This window comes from Megalobrama amblycephala, unplaced genomic scaffold, assembly GCF_018812025.1.
Source record: "Megalobrama amblycephala isolate DHTTF-2021 unplaced genomic scaffold, ASM1881202v1 scaffold265, whole genome shotgun sequence".
NCBI lineage: Eukaryota > Metazoa > Chordata > Actinopteri > Cypriniformes > Xenocyprididae > Megalobrama > Megalobrama amblycephala.
This window is the reverse complement of record NW_025953341.1, coordinates 575502-601650: the sequence shown is the minus strand read 5'-3', so window position 1 is coordinate 601650 and position 26149 is coordinate 575502. Positions and strand designations below refer to the sequence as shown.

Below are 26149 nucleotides of genomic sequence, written 5' to 3'. Positions count from 1 at the left end.
TTTTAATATATTTTTGGTTATGAGCAATTTATTGTATGTTGTGTGTTATGTGAGTCTAATGTTTTGTACTGGCCATGTCATGGTTGTCCAAGATGAAATTTCCAGAATAAAGAAATTTCCAATAAAGTATATTCTAATTCTAACATATCAGTTTTTCTTTTTTGGCTTGTTCTAATACCAAATATTATATATTCCCATAACGAGTTTCTTATCGAATGTAAGGCCTATAAACCATTATAAAATGTTATGCCTTTTAAGCCATTTTAAACTTTCAGACAAGGTTATATGAAGCCACTGTTTCTACACATTTTCTCAAATGTTTAAAAAAAAAAAAAAAAAAAAAAAGACAGATAATGACAAAACTATTTTGTTTAAAGTGTCATGCCTAGACCAGGCTCCAACCTTTAGGTTTAGATGGACACCTCAAAACACAGGTTCATTGAAATGTATTAACTAATTGGTTTTGTTGTACAGAAAACATTTATTACAGAACAATCTGTATTTATTGAGAATATTTATAATAGATGATTTTGTAGATCAAGTTGTTAATTTATAAGTTAGACCAATTTTAGTCGCACAGATTACTGCTCGACATTTGGAAACAGTACAGAAAGACGATAATGTTTTATATATAAGACAATATATAAAAGACACAGGCAAAGAATGCTGACTTCATGATCTATTATTCCTGGCTATCAGTAACTTGCAAGCCACCTTATGGCACAAATCATATATTAAGGAAATCATATATTACAGAATTCATTAAGAACTGAAGTTCCTTTGCAACATTAGTGAGAAAAGTGATTAGTGAGTGCCTTTTAATATCAGATGAATTAGTTTCTTGGCAGAAAACACTAGATGCATGTGAAGTCAGCAAAATAGGAGGAATTCTTCTTGATGATTCCCAGCAGTTCACTCATCACCCTGTGCATAAGAAAAAGCATGAAGTAAAACAGCAGCCACCAAAATATTTATCTTTAACCCTGTCTGTTATTCAAACGTTTCTAAACATTCTAATTACCGTTTAAAAGCACAGAATTCTGTAGTAAGTCACTACATGATAAATTTAAATATTCAATACACAATTTTTATCCTTGATTTGACTAATTTCATGAATTTTACAGGCCTTAAAACTGCCAAGTTTTAAAAGACTTTTTCCCCCCGTCGCCATGATGTGCCAAACAAATGTAAACTGATTTAAGGAACCAATTAAGGCAAATCAGTGAAACGTGAGGACTGGTCCAGACACTCACACTCTCTATGTTGGCAGTCTAGCGCATACGCATGTGTAGACTGTGTTTGGGCCCGTCCACACGCTCAAGTTTCTCAAAATGTCTCCTGGCATTCCGGATGTTGATGAGGGTAGCAGCAGAAGCTGGAAGAGAATAAGAGCCTTTACTCTGGGTCACAATGTGCTTTTCTCAAACCTCATTTGCAGTGCAGATGGAGAAAGAACAATTTGGAGGTGTTTTGAAATGAAAGGAAGGATAGTTTCTAGCTACATGCAGGCTTTGAAAGCTGCCAAATCTTTGTGTAAATGAGGAACTGTCAAATCCAACACAAGTATAGAGCACCACAATCTTAGGTCCCATATTGTTCTTATTTTTTCATTACTGTCATTCACTTTTGTAATTTTTACAAGCAGTTTTTGAAATACTTGAAGCAGGAGAATAAAGGCTATACTATACTATACTTTTTTTAGTCTATTCTTTGTCCATTTTTTATCAGCTTTCATTCTTGTCTTCTGTTTATTCAAATAAACCACTGTCAATGATCAGACATACCACTTTATCAATGCCATTATTTGAATAAAAAAAAAAAGAAAAAGAAAAAAAAATGGCAGAAGATACAATGGAATATGCTAATGTATCAAACATGGCAGTGATGAGATGGAATGAAGGTCAATCGGAGGGTGTTCCCATGTTGAGAATATAATGCACATTCTGTCATGTGTCATTGTGACATGGCTTCTTAAATAGTTAAAAACATGGAAAATTAATCACTTAACCCTTAATATTCAAAATAATGGAATATAGCATGATTTTCAGTAATTTCCAAAACATACATATGTTAACATCTCAAAAATGTGTTTCATGGTTTCACTGCCCTTCTAAGATCCAGGAATTTGTATTTTGAAAACCAAATTCCTACGCCTATTATAATACCTGAATATTGCTAAGTAACAAAATATGCCGTCTGTTTTTAATGCAGAAAAGTTAGTTCAAGCATTCATGACCTTGATACTAGATTATTGTAATTCTCTAATGGCTTAATGTCCTAGTCACCATAATCAAGCTTCAGTTTCTTCAAAATGCAGAAACTTGACATCCAGAAAATGAGATCATATTAACCCATATGTTTATCTGATGATTTTTAACTCCAACTGTTGCCGTCTGTCAGCCGAATAATGTGTGTCAATGGGAACTTCGTCTATAAGAGTAAATAAAACTTGCTTAGACAAATCCAAATTAAACCCTGCGGCTCGTGACGACACCTTGACACCACCATGTCCAACTGCGTTCAGCATTCGGTTAGTGAGGTCGGATCGTGCTCTGACAACTGAAGTGATGTCTCGCACTCATTGAAGTATAAATGTGAGACATCACTTCCGTTGTCAGAGCGTGATCAGACCTCACTAACCGAGTGCTGAACGCAGCTGGACATAGTGGCGTATTAGAGGTAAAAAATGATAAATACTGTTCGGTTTCTCGCACAAACCGATCGTTTCGTGTCTTAGGACGTCAATGTGTCGTCACGAGCCGCAGGGTTTAATTTGGATTTGTCTAAGCAAGTTTTATTTACTCTTATTGTAGAAGTTCCCATTGACATGCATTATTCGACTGACAGACTGAAACGGTTGGAGTTAAAAATCATCATGCGTGTTCTACTGAAGAAACAAAATCACCTACATCTTGGATGCCCTGGGGGTAAGCAGATAAACATCAAATTTTCATTTTTGGGTGAACTATCCCTTTAACTAGTCAACTTAAAAACTTAACTACAATATGATTCAAGTAACATTCTCTTCTATTCTAAGAGCACCATGCCACAAGTTTTTTCAACGCAATAACACATTTCTGAGTGAACAGCCGCTTAGACTAGTGATGTGTTCCAAGTTCATAGAGCATCACACGAGAGCAGTTAATCAGGCCCGCCATCTTGTGGTCGGATCATTTTCTTCTCTTAATTGTTATCATTGCTGTATTGTCAACATGTCTAATTGTAATGTTTGCTAACATTTTTATTCAAAAATCACGATTTCTCAATTTAAAAATAATAAAATCGTGGCAAAACATTCAATTCAAATTTATCGAAAAAAATCTGAAAAACCGCCCAGCACTACTTACATTTGAAACATACTAATCAATTACACTTATTTAATGAACATGTGATTAATATTACTCACTCTGAGGAATTTAAATAACATCTGTCAAAAATAAATGTTTTCCCCAACATATAAAACCACAGTTGAGTGTAATGTGAGATTACTTGGTGGCAAAAACCACTGCCATTCCTGCATGCTGATGCTTACGTATAGACGGGTCTGACATGATCACCATGACGTAAGTGTTGGAAGTGAACACGTCAATAAAGGCAGCAAAGTTAGAGTTGCGCACTTCCATGCTTTGGAAAGAGGCCGCCAACTTGCTGTGGGACAGTAAGAAAGGTCAAAATTACCATGACGTTGTGTTCAGCACTTACAACTACATGAATGGAGTCTGACTGACCTGCAGCTCAGCTTGAATTGTTTGATGATGTTACTGATCTTCTCGAAGCGATGAGCATCACGCTGTTCCTTGCACTGATAATGAGAGATCACCTGACAAGACAAGCATACATGTCAAATAACTCAGAGGCAAACTGTGTAAAGCAGCTTCACACAGTAAGTTCTGTTCATGTTCACTTCGCTTTTCCCTTTTGTTTTGTTTGCAGTATTTGACTAAAGCTGTACACCAGTCAAACAGTAATTTGTTATTCAAGATAGAGGTGTCAGAAAAATGATCACAGAAATAACCTGCTCACTATCCAAAGAACTACTACAGTTTCAGACATTTGGTGCGTGGCGTTTAGGATGTCTGGCACCAGCTTACTATGACGGCAGAGAACGGAAGAATGAACGTTGTCTCTCACAATTTGCATTAGATATTTTCAGATAATCTGGTGTTAAATAATGTTCTGATTCTGGATAAAAAGTCTGTATTTGACTGAGAACAAAGTTTTGTGTTTTGCACATTCACTTATTGCAATTCCTTGAAAATCTGTCCTCAAACCATCCTTTTGTTGACAGGCAATAAGCCCTCATTGGCAACATGGGGAAAGGTGGAACAAAACGCGGTTTAGCGACTTTGGACTCCAATGGCCCACTAAGCCCTATTGTCCATTCAAGTTCCCCTGAAATTTCTTCAGCAGGGATCTGGCAACACCGTAACTAATTTGAAGCTGTTATGTCCACTTTTTCAAAGTGTTGGGAGGCTCAGCACTGCATTTTCAAATGAGGACCTAAGAAACCTCAATTTGTAGTGCTATATCTATGGGACACTATGTGGAACGTGTTGTCTAGACTGACTCACGATGATCGGTTCCGCTCTAATCTTCAGGAAAGCTTTTATGACATCTCATGTAAATCACAGGCCAAGCGCTGATGAGTCTATACTGAATTGATCCCGTTGTCACTTCAGTTGCCTTGCAGATGCTAAACAGAAACATCCTTACAGTAGGTTCCTTTGTGACTTCAAAAGATCTCCCATTTCAACCCATTACCCCCATGCTTGGAACGAAAGTGCCATGTGGCAAAGGACAATAGTAGAAAACGAAGCAAATACACAGATGTCTGTGTGCATGGTGTGTGCATGGTGCACAGGCATGACAATGTAATAATTCATTTTTAATTGTTTTCATTATAAATTCATTTTTGCAGCCCTACAATTTAGTTTTATAGAAGTTGACAAATACATTTCAAACAAGATTTTTAGTTTAGTTATTTTTGCCCATGTAAAACTGGACAAACAAAAAATGGCAATATAAATACAACATGAGGTCAGGCCCAAATTGTGCAGCGTAAATTTGAATATATGCAAGTATTGTGTGCATGTGCAATGCGTGTAAGCACAGTGTTTCAGTTTAGTACAAACCAGGAAAGTAGCTCTTTCAAAAAGCAAGACTTCATCTGCCTCAATTATCTGAGCAAAGTTGCGCAGGTTGCACTCAAGCTGCTGTACATTAGGAATGAGCTGATAGACGATACTGGACCATGCCTGCAGACACAAACACAGATGATATCATATTGAACTTTCTGACCGTCTGTTTGTGTGTGTGAATTCAAATGTATTCAATTGTGTTCTTTATTATTTTTTCCTTTTATAAACCTTATCTTTTCTTTATGGATTCTAGTTAGTGATAGCTATATGTATTTATCATTTAATCATCATTAATTGTTATATTCCTTATGTTGCTTGAATATTAATTTACAAGTTACTGATTTCTACTATATACTCTGATATGTTTACTTTCAAATGCAAGTACCTTTGTGTCTCTTCTGTGCTGTAAGATTAAGTGGATGTTTTCCTTCGGAATTAAAGGGTAAGTTCACCCAAAAATGAAAATTATGTTACTTATTACTCACCCTCATGTCGTTCTACACCCGTAAGACCTTCGTTCACCTTCAGAACACAAATTAAGATATTTTTGATAAAATCCTCTATTGCCAGCAAGATAATTAACACTTTCAATGCCCAGAAAGCTACTAAAGACATATTTAAAACAGTCCATGTGACTTCAGTGGTTCAATATTAATGTTATGAAGTGACGAGAATACTTTTTGTGTGCCAAAAAAACAAAATAATGACTTTTCAACACTATGTAGTGATTGCCAATTTCAAAACACCACTTCGAAGCATTACAAATCTTTTGTTTCGAATCAGTGGTTCGGATCGTGTACCAAACTGCCAAAGTCACGTGAACCATTGAAATTTCGAAACACTTATGACGCAACGAAGCCTCGTTCACTGAAATAACGTGATTTTGGCACTCCGTACCACTGATTCGAAAAAAGATTTGTAAAGCTTCGAAGCAGTGTTTTGAAATCGCCCATCACTAGATATTGTTGAAAAGTCATTATTTTGTTTTTTTGGCACACAAAAAGTATTCTCGTCGCTTCATAACATTAAGATTGAACCACTGTAGGCATATTAATTGTTTTAAATATGTCTTTAGTAGCTTTCTGGGCATTAAAAGTGTTAATTATCTTGCTGGCAATAGAGGCCTCACTGAGCCATCGGATTTCATCAAAAAAATATCTTAATTTGTGTTCCCAAGATGAACGAAAGTCTTACGGGTGTAGAACGACATGAGGGTAGGGCTGGGCGATATATCGCATGCGATTGTCACGCACATTTCGTCAGTAAAGCCGGTTCCCTGATTACCGCTAAATCGCCATCACCTGCTTTCAAATGGAGTGGCATTTAATAGACAGAGCTGTAGTACACTGTCAAGCTACGCAATATCGCGTTCATTATCGAAGGCGATTCATCTGAATATAAATGACAATTTATTATTTTTGGGTGAACTAATCCTTTAATTATGTGATGTACCTTCAAAATACCTTCCATCTCTGCAGACATGAGAATGCAAGATCTGTGATATTTTCAAAGGTCTTAAAGATATTAAAACCACAATTGCTTATTCCATGTGCCTTACAAGGACCATGATGACCTTTTCGTCATGATACATTTCGTCTTGAGTGCATCATTAAATGGTTGTAAGAGAAGTACAAAGAACTTCAAAAGGAACTTTTCCTTGTCCCTTCCTGTTACATACTGTAGGCACAGCATATAAAATGTTTAGTTTCAGAAGACTCAGGGCTTCTTTTGCTGCTTCATCCCTTTTTCCTCTCAGTGCATTCTGCAAATATCTTACTTCCTTTCTTCCTCTATACTCTCATCTTAAACTTCATCTGTTAGAAACAATACTTTTGATATTAATACTTAGATTTTTTTTTTTACATTTTATTTAATCAAAATTGTTATTTCTTATTTAAATTTGATCTCTGAGCAGGTGCAGAGAAATGCACAAGGTCTTACTTTATACAGCGTCTCATCCCAAATAGACGTTCTAAAGCAGGTGCAGGCCAGTGGGCGAGACAATCTTTTCAGGTCCTCCTCACGCTCTTTAAATATCTAAATAAATGAAAAGACATTAATTAGCATGGTTTATGTCAATTTCATTGTATTTACCAGTCTGAACACACTCTGCATGGACTTGCTTCAGACTCATTACAATAATGAGAATGAGAATTTTTTTTTTTTTTTTGGCATTTCAGTAATGACAATTTGAGGGGAACATGCTTTTGTGATGTAAGAAAATACTTTAATGGCCCTAAAACAGGCTTGGTGTAATGCAAGCAAAATATATATTTTTATTTTTTTCTATTTATTCCTGGGATGCCACTTTATTATTAGGTGGTGTCTTTAACTACTAAGTACTTACATAAAAAATATAGGTACAATGTAATTATTGTATCGATGTCGTATTGCAAAACACTTGCTGCTATTGAGTTGGATACGGGTAAGGATAGGGACAGGTTTGGTGGTATGGGTAGGATTAAGGTTGGGTTAAACGGTGTGTAATTTGTGATGAAATTACAGTGTAATTTTAGATGTAATTACAGAAATTACATGCAGAGATTTTTAAAATATAAGTACAAACATAAGTAAAATATAAGTATATAAAGTAAAAACAATTACATATTAACTGCATTGTATGAAATGATTCATTTAAATCTTAACACACAGTAGTTAGAGACATTTAATATAAAATGGGGACATTTTTGGTATTCAATGTGACCCGGACATGTTCTTGCAAGCAAGTTTCTTGAGATTAACAGTCAAGGAATTAAAAAAAAAAAACAGCCTCAAAAAAGGAAATTCACACTCATGTCGTACCAAGTCTCTCTGATCCTCCTGGACCAGGTCCATCTTGTGTACTAGGCAGAAGATCTTTGCATCAGGCGAGTTCTGCAGGATGGCTTCTAGACACGACTGGTAGTAATGCATATCTTTCTCCAGCTCTCGGCTCTCCACATCAAACACGTAGATCAACACCTCTACATTGCGAAAGATGTTATCTCTCTGACTCGTGAAGTAGTTTTCCATGAAAGTGTCCTGTCTGTATAATTCACAATTATAGATGAAGCAAAAAAGTAAGCATCTTCACAAAAGCCATCCAACAAAGCTCTTTCGTACATGGGGCTCGTGACACTCACCCACCGCAGTCCCATAGGTTCAGCACCAGATTGCCCAGAAATCGCACATGAGAGTGCTCCACATCAACTGAAATGAGAAAAACCCAGCTGATTTTAACCTTTCACTGATCAATAAACACATCAATGATATTGATTTGGTTAAACATATGCAAGAGCATCTGAAAAGAAAACATCCCAGGGCTCTCATATCTCAAAATGATGAGGCGGCAACATAAGTATTTGGATTATTGCAGTGAAGTTTTACACAGACAGCACTAGACTACGGTTGTCAGTCTCATATTTTGTGTTTAATGCGGCTGCATTCATTTAAACCTTTCACTGATTGATAAACACATCAATGATACTGATTTGCTTAAAGCTGCAATATGTAAATTTTTGCAGTAAAATATCCGTTGAGCACTTACAATATCCCAAATGTTTCTAACTAGTACTTACAATATCCCAAATGTTTCCAACTATTTGTAAATCATGAGAAAATTGCTATTTTAATCAAGGATGCGGGATGTGTGAGGGAGTCATCCTTCAATGGCATCATATCCGTGTTACCCTGAGTTTCCGGTTTTATTTTGTAGAAACGATGGAAACACCAAAGATGCTTGAATAAATTACATGTTTTAATAGACAAGGGAACAACTGTTTGGTTGTATTTATAGACGGACAACTAATTATTGTTATACAGCTCAACACGTTTAGTCTTATTGTTTAAAATAAATCTAATTTTCTTGATTTTTTGCGAGTACCATGCTTTACCATGCCTCAGAGAAAAACACTATTTTGTCAAGCAGCTAACATAGCATAATCAGATGCAGCATTATTTTTAGTAACAGTAATACAGAATTTTCTATCATACAACACGTTTTAAAATTAATTGAATGCCATTATTTATCAACACAAGCCATCCAGCATTTAATATGATATTCTAAAATCAATCTAGCTTACTGCAGTGTGCAACAAGTGTCTCACAGCAGCTGCCGAGCGAACGCACAGAGTAACATTATAACATCATTTTTCAACACGCTCAAATGTATCTAATATGATAAACAGAGCTGTGTTACCTCATATGCTTGACCAGAAAAGCAGAAGCAGCGCCAGCGACTGTGGCATAATAAAAGTTCCACTGCTCACGAGGCTTGTGTTGCGTTCGTCTCTCATTAACAATCACTCTAGTGGCCTCGTTCAGCTCCCACAACACTCTGTCCTGCTCTACTTCATACATACATTAACTACGGTTGTCAGTCTCATATTTTGTGCTTAATACGGCTGAATTCATTTTGACCTTTCACTGATCAATAAACACATCAATGATAATGATGTGTTTAAACGTTTGAACTACGATCCAGGCACAACATATATGTCATGAAAGATAATGTATGTTGACATATTAACATTTGAAACTCTCCAAGTCTTGAAAATAATTTAATATCTTATGCAAGTATACAGTATAAATTAAAATAAGTACCACAAACGATGATTTAAGCCACTGAGCAGAACGATGCAGAAAACTGTCCTAAAATAGGATTTTTTACTCAGTCAATCTGTCAGTCTGTCGGTAATAATCAGCATATGACCAGTAAATGTTTTAATGTGTTTTGGGAAATTCTCTCTTCATCTGCAGCTCTGAAATCTCATTTGCATTTTTGCTAAACATAAAGCTGAGATCACAAAACACTTAAGATCAAACAGAGTATGGTGTCACTAAAGCAAAAATGTATGTATCTTGAGGTGTCATGCAGGTTTGGAACAAAATTAGTTTGAATCAAAACATGACAGGATTTGCATTTTTTTTAAACTATTTCTTGTAAATGTCATACTTGTGGCTCCAAGGCGGCGAGTGTCTCTGGCGATGTAATTGGCAAATATAATTGACCTCATACTTGTCTTTCCTGATCCACTTTTACCCATCAACAGCACCTGCAAAAAGAGCAGAGGGTCATTTCAGAACCACATTCACGAGGGGACAGCAGGAATCAATTATTTAACTACACGCTGTCAATCGTGGTAAAACTTAACAGTTTTATGGACACCGCCATGTTTGATACTGTTGCTATTACCACATGGTTAGTTATTAGAAGTCCAAGCACCAAAGGTGCCGGAACCCTTTTGTTTTTTTACTGATTATTTTCTTCTTATTAGGGCCCGAGCACCGATGGTGTGAGGACCCTATTGGAATTGCTCAGCCAATTATTCTTCTTCTCCAAAATGAATCGCATTTTTGAGGGCCTAAACGTTCTCAAAAACTCATGAAACTTTGCACACGCGTCAGAAGTGGTGCAAATTTACATCTGATATGGGTTTCAGAATTAGGTGTGGCAAAATGGCTCGACAGCGCCACCTACAAAATTTCAATTAAGCGCCCTTCGTGCTACGTTTCACGTACAGTTATGAAATTCGGTAGACAGATGTAACAGCCCAATACCTACAAAAAAGCCCCTGGGTGCAAAGTTTGTAAACCCAACAGGAAGTGAGATATTTAGAATTTTCTCTACAAAATTTTGGCAGTTTTTGCCATTTCCACATGTTGTACTTTAACGAACTCCACCTAGAGCTTTAATCAGATCAACATCATATTTGGTCAGTCTAATCTAAAGGCCTTTGTGACGTTAAATTGCGAAGATCTAGAGTTTTCGCTGAAGGGCGTGTTCGTGGCGGCCTGGCAAAGTTCGATGTTTCGCCATGAAAAAGGAAGTTGTTGTAACTCGGGCATACAACATCTGATCTGCCCCAAACTTCACATGTTTTATTAGAGTCCTGAACTGAAGACATCTTCATAACAATATTCAGTTACAGTCATAGTGCCACCTGTGGGTAACAGAAAATGACATGTTTTACACTCTGATTAACTCCTCATAGAGTTTAAACCAGATCAACATCATATATGGCCAGTCTAATCTTAAGACCTTAGCGATGATAAATGTCAAAGATCTTGAGTTTTCGCTGAAGGGCGTGTCCGTGGCGGACTGACAAAGTCTGGTGTTTCGCCATGAAAGAGGAAACTGTTGTAACTCAGGCATACTATGTCTGATCTGCCCCAAACTTCATATGTGTGATAAGAGTCCTGGCCTAAAGATGTCTATATGACAATATTCAGTTAGCTATAGCGCCACCTGTTGGCAGCAGGAAGTGTGGCACTTTTACATGATTTTGCTACAATTCTCCTTTATTTACTCGCTTACATGCATGTCGCCCACTTTTCACTGTTTTCCTGAGGCCAACCGGTGGTGGTGAGCCCGGGTGCGAGGGCCCTTTCATCGCTGCTTGCAGCTTTAATTATTATTCTTTTTCCACCCCAAGTGTCTGGCCAACCAAAGCCGTAAGTCCTAGAAACATCAAATTTGGCAGGATGGTTCCAAATGTCCCCCACTACTCAGGTGCACACACTCAACATATGTGGCACTATAATAAGTATTTTTTTTACGTTTTTGCTTATATCTCCACAGCCATATAGGTTATAATCAAAATTCTTTTTTTCCTCTGATTCTCTGACTCAAGTTCAACAAAACATATCTCAGATTTTTTGTCATGCATAAAATTAATCTGCCATTTTTAACATTTTGATAAACATTATTTTTCAAACTCCTTCTAGACCATTTGTCCAATTAACACCAAATTTTGTATGTATCATCTAGAGACCCTGACGACAAAAAGTTCCAAAATATCCAAAAGAATTTGGATTCATTAAATGGTTTTTAAGATATAATTTAGTGTATGGTGCCATGGCTACAAAATGAATGGGCTTACAGTATAGTCCAAAAGTTTGGAACCACTAAGATTTTTAATGTTTTTAAAAGAAGTTTCGTCTGCTCACCAAGGCTACATTTATTTAATTAAAAATACAGTAAAAACAGTAATATTGTGAAATATTATTACAATTTAAAATAACTGTTTTCTATTTGAATATATTTCACAAAGTAATTTATTCCTGTGATGGCAAAGCTGAATTTTCAGCATCATTACTCCAGTCTTCAGTGTCACATGATCCTTCAGAAATCATTCTAATATGCTGATCTGCTGCTCAAGAAACATTTAATGTGTACAATTGTACAAAATATTTGTGTACAATATTTTTTTTCAGGATTATTTGATGAATAGAAAGTTCAAAAGAACAGTGTTTATCTGAAATCTAATCTTTTGTAACATTATAAATGTCTTTACTGCCACTTTTGATTGATTTAATGCATCCTTGCTGAATAAAAGTATTCATTTCTTTAATTTCTTTTCAAAAAAATAAAAATAAAAATTCTTACTGACCCCAAACTTTTGAACGGTAGTGTATAATGCTACAGAAGCTTTGTATTTCAGATAAATGCTGTTCTTTTGAACTTTCTATTCATCAAGGAATCCTGAAAAAAAAAAAAGTACACAACTGTTTTCAACATTGAAAATAATCATAAATGTTTATTGAGCAGCAAATCAGCATATTAGAATGATTTCTGAAGGATCATGTGACACTGAAGACTGGAGTAATGATGCTGAAAATTCAGCTTTGCCATCACAGGAATAAATTACTTTGTGAAATATATTCAAATAGAAAACAGTTATTTTAAATTGTAATAATATTTCACAATATTACTGTTTTTACTGTATTTTTAATTAAATAAATGTAGCCTTGGTGAGCAGACGAAACTTCTTTTAAAAACATTAAAAATCTTAGTGGTTCCAAACTTTTGGACTGTACTGTATATCTTCTAAACAGTTTAACTAATCAAAATTCTTTTGATAACTTTTTGTCCATCTAAGTGTCTATAGATGATACATGCACACTTTTGTGTGGAAAAAGTCAGGTAGGAGGAGTTATGCTGCGTTCCAGGCAGGTTTTTGAGCCCATAAGTTACAACTTTAAATCACGACTCACGACTTTGTAGCATTCCAGGAAAGTCACGCTAAACTGCGTAAAAGTGTAAACAAACCAACATGGCGGACCGTATGGGGCTTATGCTCATTAACAATTATTTCTATCGCCAAAAGTGCTTACTCCTTGCTTATTTGAGGGAAACAGAGGAGGAAAACGGCGCATAAGGCAAGAGAAGCTGTTATACCTTTTATTTTACATTATTTTACCGTGCACATGCATAAACACTGCATCCGTAGGGGCTGCCATTGTTGTTTCGCGGGCTATGTGACGTCAGAACCCATAACTGGGAGTACATCGATCTAGTGCTAGTTCACGGGTGGGAAGTCACGGGTTTGACTGCCGTTACAGTGCACTTTCACGGGTAGAAGTTTGGAAAAACATGGGTTATGGGTTGCCTGGAACACGGCATTAGAAAGATATATTTTTGCCAACTCAAAATGGCAGACGGACTACAACATGATATAATAATGTTGTCCACTAGATGGAACCACAGGATAAGACATCTATTTTTTTTTAGTTTGAGAGTATGAATCCAAATCTCACAGAACTTCATACACATGATACTAGGCCATTATACTAATACTGTCCACCAGAGGAAGCCACAGGATAACACATCCTTTTAGATCTCATAGTTTAATGTCTGTGTAAATGGTTCAATATATTGATTTGACTAATAGATTCATAAAGATTAATAAAGCCCAAAACTGAGTATGCCCTTGTTTGTCAACATGGTTCCTGATTAGTTAATTGATTAGTTTCACCTGTGTCTAGTTTAGTGCCTCATTTTGTATTTATACCCAGTTTAGTTCAGATCTTTGGTGTTGCCTGTTGAATGGTTGATGTGTAATGCTCCTGTGGTTTTTCCTGTGCCAAAGATTATTTTTTTTATTGTGTTGAGTAAAAGAAGGACTGCTGCATTTTTATCCAAGCATTCATGTTATCCAAGCATTCATGTTCTGTCTCTGACTTGTGAGATTTAAATATCCTAATAATATTGAAAATATGTCAAGTAAACAGACATTATTAATTATATTGCTGTCAATTTAAAATGAACACCATTTTATTTGTTATATCCATGAATCAATTTATCAATTCTTCAAACAATTTATTCTCTGTAGTATCATGGTGTTGCTGGAGTGCATCCCAACATCAGAAATATATTAAAATTATTAAAAAAAAATGTTGCAGGCTGTGAAATAAGTGATTTCCTTTGGAAGTCAGTTGTCCCTTCTGACACCAGCATGTATTGCTAACTTGTTTCATCAAACCCAAACTATCATCTACATGGGCTATTTATGCTTACACCCCGATGATTGCTGCTTGCAACATTTTAGAATGTGGTTGTGACTTCAGCTAAACAAAACATTTCAGGATTCACACTTGTAAGCGGTTGCTGCTGTAAAAGTGACTGTGAAAGCAGCCATAGTAAACACCTTTCCTAATTAGTCCTACACTGCATAAACCTTATCTTTTGTGATAAATAATATCATTAGGTAAAAATTCATGTCATAGATTAGTTACATTTCTTATTTATTGGTAAATTATTGGTTATTTATTGGTAAATTAACCTAAGGATCAACTATTTCGAAAAAAACAAAATCAATAGATTAACTGGGAGATAAAAATAATTGCTAGATTATTCGATTAATCGAAAAAATAATCATTAGTTCCAGCCCTATTATACATTTTATTAATATTCATTTAAAATAAAAGCTTAATAGATACAGTGCAACGAGTCACTGCAAGTAAACGGATGCCTGTTCTGTCTCTGACATACTCCACATGCTTGTACAGCTGACAACATCGAGCATAGACAGTAGGGCTGAGCATTATATTGAGTCTGTATAATATATCGGTATATTTTTAATATACGATATAGAATGAGGCAATACCGTACCGTAATTTGTCCTAAACATGAGTGTAAATGCTAAATATTTGAGACATAATGCTAAACATGACACTAAATGCTAAATATGTAGGGCTTTAAAATAACTCATAAGATATAGTTAACACGTATAGGGCCAGATTTACTAAACAGCTTGCGCCAGCGCAAACCATCTTTTGGCGTTAAAAAAAAAACTACTGTCCGGATTTACTAAAGACGCAGCGCAAAATTAGAGCAGAAAAGGCGTGAACTGAGTTGTTTCTGTGACTGACCTTATTGCATATGTAGGAGTTTCCCTTTCAGATGCAAAATTTACGGGAGGAGAGTATTTAAATGAATCCTGCAACGTGATTTACTAATGTTTGCACTAGTAAATTTAGTGGTATTTGCGCCATTATTTAATGGCCAAAAAAGCATGTCTTAACCCATTTTGCAACATGGCTGCAATTGTTGCCGTTAGGAGGAGACACCGCAGAGAACAGAGAGCGCGTGGAAGAAGGGAGAAAATATTTTCCACTCGTATTAATTTGGAATGCCAGAGGAAGACGTTATCTGAACATATCGTTTGCCAAGGCATGTTGGCCTATATATACACGTGTACGTACGTGTTTGTCAGATTACACAAGTTGCGCCTGTGTCGACCTGCACCTAATGAGCATCAGCTCAGCTAATTTGCGACTCAACACTAATTTGCACTGCTCTTGGTAGATTGTGTTGGTCATTATGTAAATGATTTGACTGAGTCTGTGTTCTTTAATTTGCGTGTCAGCAGTAGATCACGTGCAAAACTTGCCACTCCCATTGTCGAATTTGTGGAATTGCGCTCTCCTGCTAATTTGCCCCATTTAGTAAATCTGGCCAAAGTCATGCAAATATTTCCATTTTGCTGTCAGGAGTAGACGAGCCTTAGGCAAGTGAGTTAATTTACACTAAACTTCACAGTTCACGCTTCAGTGAATGAGCACTGCCGTGCAAATTCAAGTCAAACAGACAGGGCGCAGCAGAATATGAGCGCCATACTTCTGACTAAAATATACATTTTACTAAAATATTGTTGTTGAATAATAATTATGCCATATGAAGAATTTTAAACCTATAAGTGTATTTTTGGTAGCAGTAACTGTAAAGTGACTATTGTAATAGGAAAATCAAAACAGCGTAATATAATTAGTCTGTGTTTTTGTTTTTATTTATTTTATTTTTAGTTCAGTGAATTTAACTTCTGCTTTAAAAAGCAATATTTTTATTTTTAGATTGTAACGTTATAATGTTAGAATGTAATGCGATTTGACCCTTTTTTGCACATATGTAGCTAAGACTACATGGTTATATTCACTATATTTGTTTTCATAGCCTTTAATATGAACATTGTTTGTAGGACAACATTGGGCAGGAGGATGTGCTTTTTTTTTTCCTTTTTCTTTTAATCCAGATTTTTTTTCTAAATCCAAATAGATCAGTTGTATAACTTAAAGTGAAACATCAAGAGTCAGTGTTATATAACAGTGTGGTTAAACTTACCTTCTTCTTCATGGCTGTGCTGGACATTTCCCTGCTCAACTTCACTTTACCACTGTAAACCACTGTAATATGAAGATAATCAACACCTGCAACAAGACCATAATACACTTATCATCAATCTTCTCTCTGGCTTATTATCAATCAGGACTGTATTCATTTAAAACTCTATAGATTGTGGTCTAAAATTTTCATCAGTGAAAAATTTACATGTCACATGTCACTGTGGGGCTTCTCATTCAGTAATATTCTGATGTGAAGAATTTTATTCTACATAACTGACAAAATTAGAAAAATTAAAAAGTATCTACTCAATCAAAAACAATGGAGTTGTTTCTCCCACCCAAATCTGATTTTCTGCAGATTCTGGTAATTTTTGAGACTGTTCACATGACCTTTTAAATGTGGTCTATATCAAGACTATCTATATCTAGCCTCACAAACATAAGGTTGGTTCAACTTCAAATGTGATCAGTTAGATTTGCCATTTGTAATCAGAGGAACTGGAAATGGAGCCAAGTTGAGTCAGACACTGCTTCTTGTAGTGATGCTTGTGCAGCGTTAGCTTTCTTTATAGCAAACATATTATATTAAATGTAATATATTCTCAAATAAACAAATAGAACCTTATAATACCAAGGTACCTATCTGAATTCTGAGCAGTTTTGAGATATTGAGCTTCAAAGATTTTACATTCCATACTCCTTTACAGAAAGACCCTTTTTGTTTTCTTAAAAAAAAAACACACACAAAAAAAAACACAATGTAAATAAGTTAACTCAATTTTTACAAAAATGTCAGATAGAACCTTACAATTCCGAGGTGATGAAATGTTTCAGATGTTTTCATGTAGCAAAAGAGTTTATTGAACTGTTGTATGAAACCAGTGTTACATTTTCAATCGTGATGGTTTTATTCAGGATATTCAGGAAAACTGTAGGCCTACTCTTGGTCGTGTAATGTTGCTTAACTGTATCATATGTTTTAAATCTAAAAACTCAAGTGTTAATGTCGAGCCATGTGTAACAGTGTTCTTTTCATCATCTCTCTTCAGCTCTTTATATTTTGCGTGATAGTTAGCTCCCTGTCATGTGACAACAGAGCGCCATGAAAGAGAGTGAATGACTGCTAATATTCACCAAACTAAAATCTTCTTTAACTTAAGAATGTAAAGATGAAGTTTAATTGGTTATGACAGAACTGCACTGACAGAACAGTGGACCGATTACTGCATCAGCTCACAGCAGGCACATACTGTGCAGTAATACAGTGAACGTTTTGAAGAGAAATGAAAACAGGTCGCACCTCAACAATTATTTGCACTTGCACAAATGCTCCCAAATATATTTTAAGGTCGCAAACATTAAATTTAGGGAGCATATGCGACTAAAATGGTCGCAATTTCGAGCCTTGCATGTAATCACTCAATCACTATTTCAACTGCGGAAAGACGTGATTAAAACAGCTTGTAAACAGTCAGGTAATATTACATTTACCTTAGAAAAGCCGGTCGATGTCCAAAAACATTATTTTGTCTAGTCAGCTACAAAAATGAACTCTAGAGAGGAACATTTTGTTAAATATTTGCACTACATTACATATCCATTGTATTTTACTTAACCTGTTCTTCAATATTTAATATGTGTTTGAATGTCATGTTGACAGCCACCATTTAAATGTTTTTTAAAAAAACAAAAAAACAAATAGAAACATTATTATACATCATTTAAAAAAAATATAACATTATAATTATAAAAACTTCCTCATGTATAATTTAAATGTAAATAGCCAACAAATATGTTAATATTAAAAACTTTTAATATTATAATGTACCAACTGGGGTTGCCTGAATAGTTTACAGTATTAGTTGAGATATTTTTTCCTTGAAGAAATTTGCCATGTACTGTACCTGATACACCCAAGTAGGGCTGTCAACTTTAGTCGTTTAGTCGACTAATCGGTCGATGCCGTTTTGGCCGACTGACATTCTCATTGGTCGACCAGTTGCAAAAAAAAATTATTATTATTATTTTTTTTTTTTTACCAATAAAGAAATTTTCATTTAATTACTCCTTGATATTTATTCCTTTATTAGCAGTTATATATTACTGTATTCTAAATATAATTAGCCTATGTTTTAATGCTTTAATTTAGGCTATTTTATAACGGCACAACAGTTTAGCACACCACATGAACACTCGGGAACCGCACCTGTGGCTGGCTGCACTGCTGCTTCGCGCTCAGTAAGGAATATAGGTAGTTTTGCTGTATTCATTCAGTTAGAACGCTACTTGTTTTGGGCTTTAGTCGAAAAAATGTCCAAGAAATGTAAATCTTTTGTTTGGCTGCATTTTACAAAAAAAGACGACAAGACTGTGGAGTGCAAGCTATGCGGCCTAAAGCTAACTTACCATAGCTCAACGACCAATATGACCTATCACCTAAAAGCGGTAAGCGAGATATAAATGTGTCAGACAGCTTTGCTATGTCTAATGTCGAAAAGTTCATATATTTTATTGGTTATGTACTAGGCGCATCCACAGGCCATGCCACAGGCGTTTGTTTGTGTTTGTTTTAAAACGCCTAGATCGGTTGGACAAAAGTTAACCCATAGCTTTGAAAGTAAAGAAGAATATACAGCCTGTATAATCGAGAGCTTTTGTTAGGATTTTTCATTATTTGGCAGTTTTAGCAGTTATATTTTTTGTAGCGTGTGGTGTGGTCAGGTGCACGATTGTGACGGTCACTATAGACCTAGGACAGAACTCCTCACTTTGCAGTTTAAAAAATAACCTAATTTTCAAAGAATTGTATTATTATTATAGTTTTATGTATTATTGATGTTTTTCGTTGTTGTTTTATAAATGCTCTATTATAATTGTTTAATAAATGTTCAATCAAAAAAGACATCGCGTCTTTTTTTTATTTTTTTATTTTTTTTAGTCGACTGATCGTTGCGCAGGACAGGACTTTGGTCGACTAAGCATTTCTTTGGTTGACTACAGCCCTACACCCAAGTAATCGATAATGATTTGAATCGCAAGCTTGTGGATTACAATCAAAAAGAATCATGAAATTTGCATTAATGCTAGAGCTGCACGATTAATCATATCGCAATTGCAATCGCGATCGCGATGTCAAGCTTGTGCGATTATATGACGCAAAATGCTGCGATTTTATGAAATAAAATAATAATAATAATAATTTAATGAATAAATAAATACATGTGTGGACACGACAACCCATTCTCTGAGAGCCGTTTGTCCATTTTATACACCGCTAACAAAAAGAAGACCAGTCAGTTTCAGTTTAAGCAGTGGCACGTGTGGCGCGCACGGTCATGTCATGACTTTTTCCGGTGTGCAGCGCAGAGAACGGGTAGATGGATGCGGAGCAAACGGTCACTGAACTGGTGGCAAGAAAAAATGCTACCTCTGTATGGTAGCATGGCGATATTTTGGCTATAAGATTATAAACCCAGATTAGTAGTGGTTAAACGGATCGTTGTTGATCCGTGATCCGTACGGACCAAGGCCCACGGTTCCGTTACGCATGTGTTTCGCGGATCAATTGCAACTTTAACCGCAATAGAGTGAAAGGTTATCATTTGAACGTGTTTGTCTTGCTAGTTTACACATTAAATAGATATAATAAAACCATTCCAGCGCTAGAAGAGGCAAAAGGATTTAATTCGGTATCGCACGCAGCGCTGTTATCGGTGCGCACATGACGCACATACATACAAGGCTCACGCGCACAGAGAGAGAGAGGCGCGTTATAGCTCGCAAACTCCAAATTGATTTCTCTTTCGCGTCCTCAATGCACTTGGATGGTCACATACACGCATTATGTCAGTCAAAATACCTCTCTCAGCAAGTCTTCTCGTAAACACTTTCGGTTAATTTCTTAAGTGAAGGAGGTGAGAATTCAGATGTGTATCTATCTGATGTGTGCGTGCATGTCTTACTCTTAAAGTGACAGCAACCTATAAATACCTGCTGTTGTCTGTCATGTAAATCAAACAACAAAACACAGCTTTAACAAAGATTAATCTATATTAACCCCCTACTGCACACATGTTGATGGCAAATGAAAAAAAATATTCCACATAATTTTTTGGTTCTTTTGGGAACATTTTATTGATTAAAAAAAAATATTTTTTCGTTGCCTCAGGGCAACGTTGTGCGACAATGGTACAGAGTCATAGAGAAAATTATCATCAAAATCAATTTTTTTTTTGTAAAAAAAATTCAAGAAATCATTAAGTAAAAAGGGAAAAACACTTGAAAGACATTGATGTATTGAATTTGATACATGCATAGATCTGTATCATGTAGTGTGCTATGCAATATAATGTACTTCATGTAATAAGATTTCACTCTGTACGAAACTTCAAAAAGCACTTCTTCTCTGCTGTGACATAGTGGTGTATGTTACAATTTTTGCACATCACTTTGGGTGTTCCTGCACACCCAGGAATCTTGCATCTTCCCTTCTTATAATACATTGTTGCCAATGAGAGGTACTGTCTAAAACCTCCTCAAAAAGTACCCCTTATCGCACAACGAAAAGAAAAACTGAATTTCTGAACATGCAAAATAAAAAAAAAACTTCATAAAACCTAACAAAAGGCTTCTCTACACCTTCAAACACACACACATATTTTTTATGTACAGTTAATGTCGTTTTAAATAAGATTACTAAAGCAAATAATATTGCCTTCTTCTCACACCATGTGCTCCTGTGACCATGTGTCAGAACAGGACGTCCCACCTTTAAATGGTGCTTGATATTGACTCCAACACCTTACTGAACTGTTATTTGGTACTTTTTCGACCTTTCTAATTGGTTGATATCATTTAAAGAAATATTTACTAAACATAGGGCTTAAGAAAACTCTCCATTGCCTGAGGGCAACGCTGTGCTGTAGAGGGTTAAATTTATACAGTGACCAGTGTCATTTTACATTTAATTATTACATTTCTGTGCATGAAAATTAATACTACAGTTAGACCTTATATTTTATTTGTAACTTTATGTAGTATTTATCTATGCTTGTTGTAATTGGTGTACAGTATTTGTTCTTTTTACAGTCTGTTCACTTGCCTTTAATAATGTATTACTTAAGCTAGTAGTTTATGCTGTGGTATCAGAGTAGTTTAAGTGGGCTAAGTAATACATGCAAAGTTAAGTTGTTTTTTTTTGTGCTGATCCAAAAAATTATCCGATCCGTGACGTCATAACCGTGATGTGATCCGAACCGTGAGTTTTGTGATCCGTTGAACCACAGATTAGTAAAGAAACAAACATCTTAAATGGGATTATAACAAGTTTGCAGTAATGCAAAGGTGTTATTTAATTTTGTAAAAATATTTTAATTTGAAAACACTGTGCATTTATTTGTTGTTGTTGCTAGTTTGAGTTAAGAAATACACATTTCAGCATTATCAGTAATCTGTGTGTGCATTTTCATAGAGAACCAAGCAAGATGACTCATGATACTATTTGTTCATTATATCGCTATCGCATATCGCAATCGCAATATTGACCTCAATAATCGCAATATGACATTTTCCCCAAATCGTGCAGCCCTAATTAATGCCCAGCCCTACTTAATTCAATTTGTATGTTCATAGAAACGTATGTCTTACCAGAAAACTAAATAAAATTTACAATTTTTTTTTGACAATTTCTAACCAATATGCACTGCTTCAAATCAGATGCTGACTGCACCACATGAAGTTGAACATACCTACAGATATCAAGTGGGTCATATCCCAAGAAGAGCAAGTTATGACACTTTAATTAAAGATTACATATAATCATATTAATAGAACATATTAAAGTTATTTATATATATATATATATATATATATATATATATATATATATATATATATATATATATATATATATATACACAGTACAGTCCAAAAGTTTGGAACCACTAAGATTTTTAATGTTTTTAAAAGAAGTTTCGTCTGCTCACCAAGGCTACATTTATTTAATTAAAAATACAGTAAAAACAGTAATATTGTGAAATATTATTACAATTTAAAATAACTGTTTTCTATTTGAATATATTTCACAAAGTAATTTATTCCTGTGATGGCAAAGCTGAATTTTCAGCATCATTACTCCAGTCTTCAGTGTCACATGATCCTTCAGAAATCATTCTAATATGCTGATCTGCTGCTCAAGAAACATTTAATGTGTACAATTGTACAAAATATTTGTGTACAATATTTTTTTTCAGGATTATTTGATGAATAGAAAGTTCAAAAGAACAGTGTTTATCTGAAATCTAATCTTTTGTAACATTATAAATGTCTTTACTGCCACTTTTGATTGATTTAATTAATGCATCCTTGCTGAATAAAAGTATTCATTTCTTTAATTTCTTTTCAAAAAAATAAAAATAAAAATTCTTACTGACCCCAAACTTTTGAACGGTAGTGTATAATGCTACAGAAGCTTTGCATTTCAGATAAATGCTGTTCTTTTGAACTTTCTATTCATCAAGGAATCCTGAAAAAAAAGTACACAACTGTTTTCAACATTTAAAATAATCATAAATGTTTACTGAGCAGCAAATCAGCATATTAGAATGATTTCTGAAGGATCATGTGACACTGAAGACTGGAGTAACGATGCTGAAAATTCAGCTTTGCATCACAGGAATAAATTACTTTGTCAAATATATTTAAATAGTACGCAGTTATTTTAAATTGTAATAATATTTCACAATATTACTGTTTTTTACTATATTTTTAATTAAATAAATGTAGCCTTGGTGAGCAGACGAAACTTCTTTTAAAAACATTAAAAAACTTAGTGGTTCCAAACTTTTGGACTGTACTGTATGATATATATATATATATATATATATATATATATATATATATATATATATATATATATATAAATGCAGACCAGTAACATGTAATAAGAAAATAAAAGAACTGATTTCATGTCGACAGTTAAAATGTGTAAAATGAAAAGCACTCATATGATCATTTGTCAAGTCGAAACAAAGTGCATATGCATGTCTGAAACTTAAGTATGACTGACGAATGTAATCATTTATTAAAACTGATTCGTGTCACTGTCAGTGAGCCTAAAATTAAAGTGATCACAACTCAAATGCAATTTATCACTGAATAATCCATTTATACACACACAGTTGCCCCAAACAGGAGCACGTGTAGAGGATTTTAAAGGGGGGAAATGAATTGAATTGAATTGAACTGAATTAAAATCTACAGGTACACTATTTAAAAGTGGCAACCTGCAATTGTTATCTTAGGGAGCTATTTCTACATGATCTAACCCTTAAATTTAATTGAATCACTGTAACCTCATGTGTAGGTCGGTTCAGTGATGTTTAATTTTGTGTCTGTCCTATCATGATGTCAGTGAAATTACATGTGACAGAAGTTGCTCGATTTGAGCACTAAAATTCCCTTCGAATTGTTATTTTCACCAGACACAGTTAGAAATTTACTTGAACTATTAGAAACTTTAGTACTACATGAAAATAAATGAAATTCTTCAGACAGACAGATAAATTATGATTCAGACTTTCCTAGAACTAACTCTGAGGCATTTTGCATTTACTATTTAGCACAGTGGCGATTTCTAGTGGATGTATATGGTAATTTTTTATCAGGTTCATACACGGGTGTCAATCAGACTAACAGGTCAAGTACATCATCATCAAATTGTTCAGACAGTAACGTCTGACAACAACAGAGTGCCATAATTCTTTTGCCTTAATTTTGTTTTCTAATGTGTAACCTACCAACTTCATTTTTTTGAAAAGTAAGCTATATGCTAACGTCACATGCTACTTGGTTTAAACATTTGTACAATACAAAAACAATCGTAAACATTTGTGTGTCTTAAGTGTCCAAATTAATTCTGAGGACAGAGACACACTGTGGCTTTGTAAGATTTCGTTTTTGTTTGGCACTTCCCGCTTATGACTTATTCAGATCACAAATACCATATGAAAAAGTGAAGATAGCTCTTTATTTTCCTCTGCTGAAATCGGTAGCTCTACACTAACGATTTGCTAAATACGACAGAAAAGTCAAAACAGAAGAGACGATTGCTGTAAATGTGGGTAATGTTGGCAAATAATCACATACCTGATTAAACTCCCCATCGATGTTTTTCTCTAGTTCGCGAATGGTGACTATGAGCACGTGACTAATTGCTGCTGTCTCGCGATAGGCTTGTTCGAGATGCAACGGCACTGCGCAGACCGATCTGCGTATGACATCAAAGTACCGCGAGAGCGTTTGGAGAGCATACGACTCGTATTGCTTTTGAATCGCTCTCGCGGTACTTTAATGAGTCTGCGGAGCGCCGATGCTTCCCATACAAACAAGACGGAGACGTGAAGTCGGACGCTTTCTGCTTCCCGTAGTGACACTCGCGCTGCGTTTGCATACTTTATCACAGCTTAATTGAAATAAATGCAATATTTGTCAAATAGCTACACAGATGTTTCAGAGGCATTTTATTCAATACTTTATGTATTGCTTACAGTGTCTGTACAAGAATAAAGTTCAACATAAGCATACTATTAAATATCAAAGAAGTGGGGTCTACGTTTTTATCTGTTATATTTTGATAAACATGACACGATATAACATCGAGACTACATGAAAAGAGCTTTAACTGTTATAAAAATACAGATTTGTGAGCATTAGTGGAACTGGAGGTTTCAGAATAAACACGAAACACACGTGATCGTTGTCATGCGGTGAATCCAGCAAATCGTGAAACAGCTATGTCGTCATCAGAGCTCATGCAGCCACAAGAGCACTCTTGACAACAATCATTGTTTGGCAAAGAAAAGGAAGATTGATGAGGATAAAATTTTAGTCAACATTTCCATCTTATTATCTAAAAAAGTAGAAGAAATGTCTGACATTGATAAAGCAGAAACTTAATTAGAGGAAATTTACAATAGAAAGGCTGAAGGAGCTTTTATAAGGTCTCGAAGGAAATGGCTTGAGGAGGGCGAAAAGAACTCTGCCTACTTCTTTAGACTTGAGAGACAACAAGCCAAAAATAATTGTATTGAACAGTTGAATATTAATGGTGATATTGTTAAAGACCCCAAAATCATTGCTAATTTTTGTTCTGATTTTTATAGTAATCTGTATACTTCTAATTTTTGTCAACAATCTGCCTCCCAATTTTTTGAATCCCTGCCCAACATAAAGCAACTTAGTGTTGAGGATTCTATTATATGCAATGCTCCTCTTAGATTACAAGAAATTATTGATGCCATATATGATTTGAAGAATAATAGATCTCCAGGAACAGATGGTCTAACAGCCGAGTTCTATAAAGCATTTAGTAAGACCTTAGCTCCTTTCTTGTTTGAAGTTTTTGATGAGAGTCTTGATAAAGCTTTGCTTCCTCCAACCTTGTGTCAAGGACTTATTACCCTGCTTGTTAAACCGAATAAAGACCCTCTTTTAATTGATAGCTGGCGGCCAATTACTTAAAATAATAGCTTTGATTATGTCAAAAAGACTGAAATGATTGATGAATGCCAGTCTGGCTTTTTACAAAAAAGGCATATCTTTAATAATATACGTCTGGTCTTAGATATATT

At 35.0% G+C, this 26149-nt stretch overlaps 1 protein-coding gene across 1 annotated transcript; it reads right to left on the bottom strand.

Moving 5' to 3' along the window:
- Nucleotides 1–461: 461 nt before the first annotated feature.
- Nucleotides 462–24808, bottom strand: rraga (Ras-related GTP binding A). The gene is made up of 11 exons (XM_048179640.1): nucleotides 24666–24808; nucleotides 16519–16604; nucleotides 10072–10171; nucleotides 8261–8327; nucleotides 7941–8163; nucleotides 7080–7175; nucleotides 5133–5255; nucleotides 3729–3820; nucleotides 3533–3648; nucleotides 1254–1375; nucleotides 462–924 (listed from the first exon to the last, which is right to left on the bottom strand). The coding sequence occupies exons 2-10, from the start codon at nucleotides 16543–16545 to the stop codon at nucleotides 1272–1274; spliced, it is 948 nt and encodes a 315-aa protein (XP_048035597.1). The 5' UTR covers nucleotides 16546–16604; nucleotides 24666–24808; the 3' UTR covers nucleotides 462–924; nucleotides 1254–1271.
- Between the last annotated feature and the right edge of the window lie 1341 nt (nucleotides 24809–26149).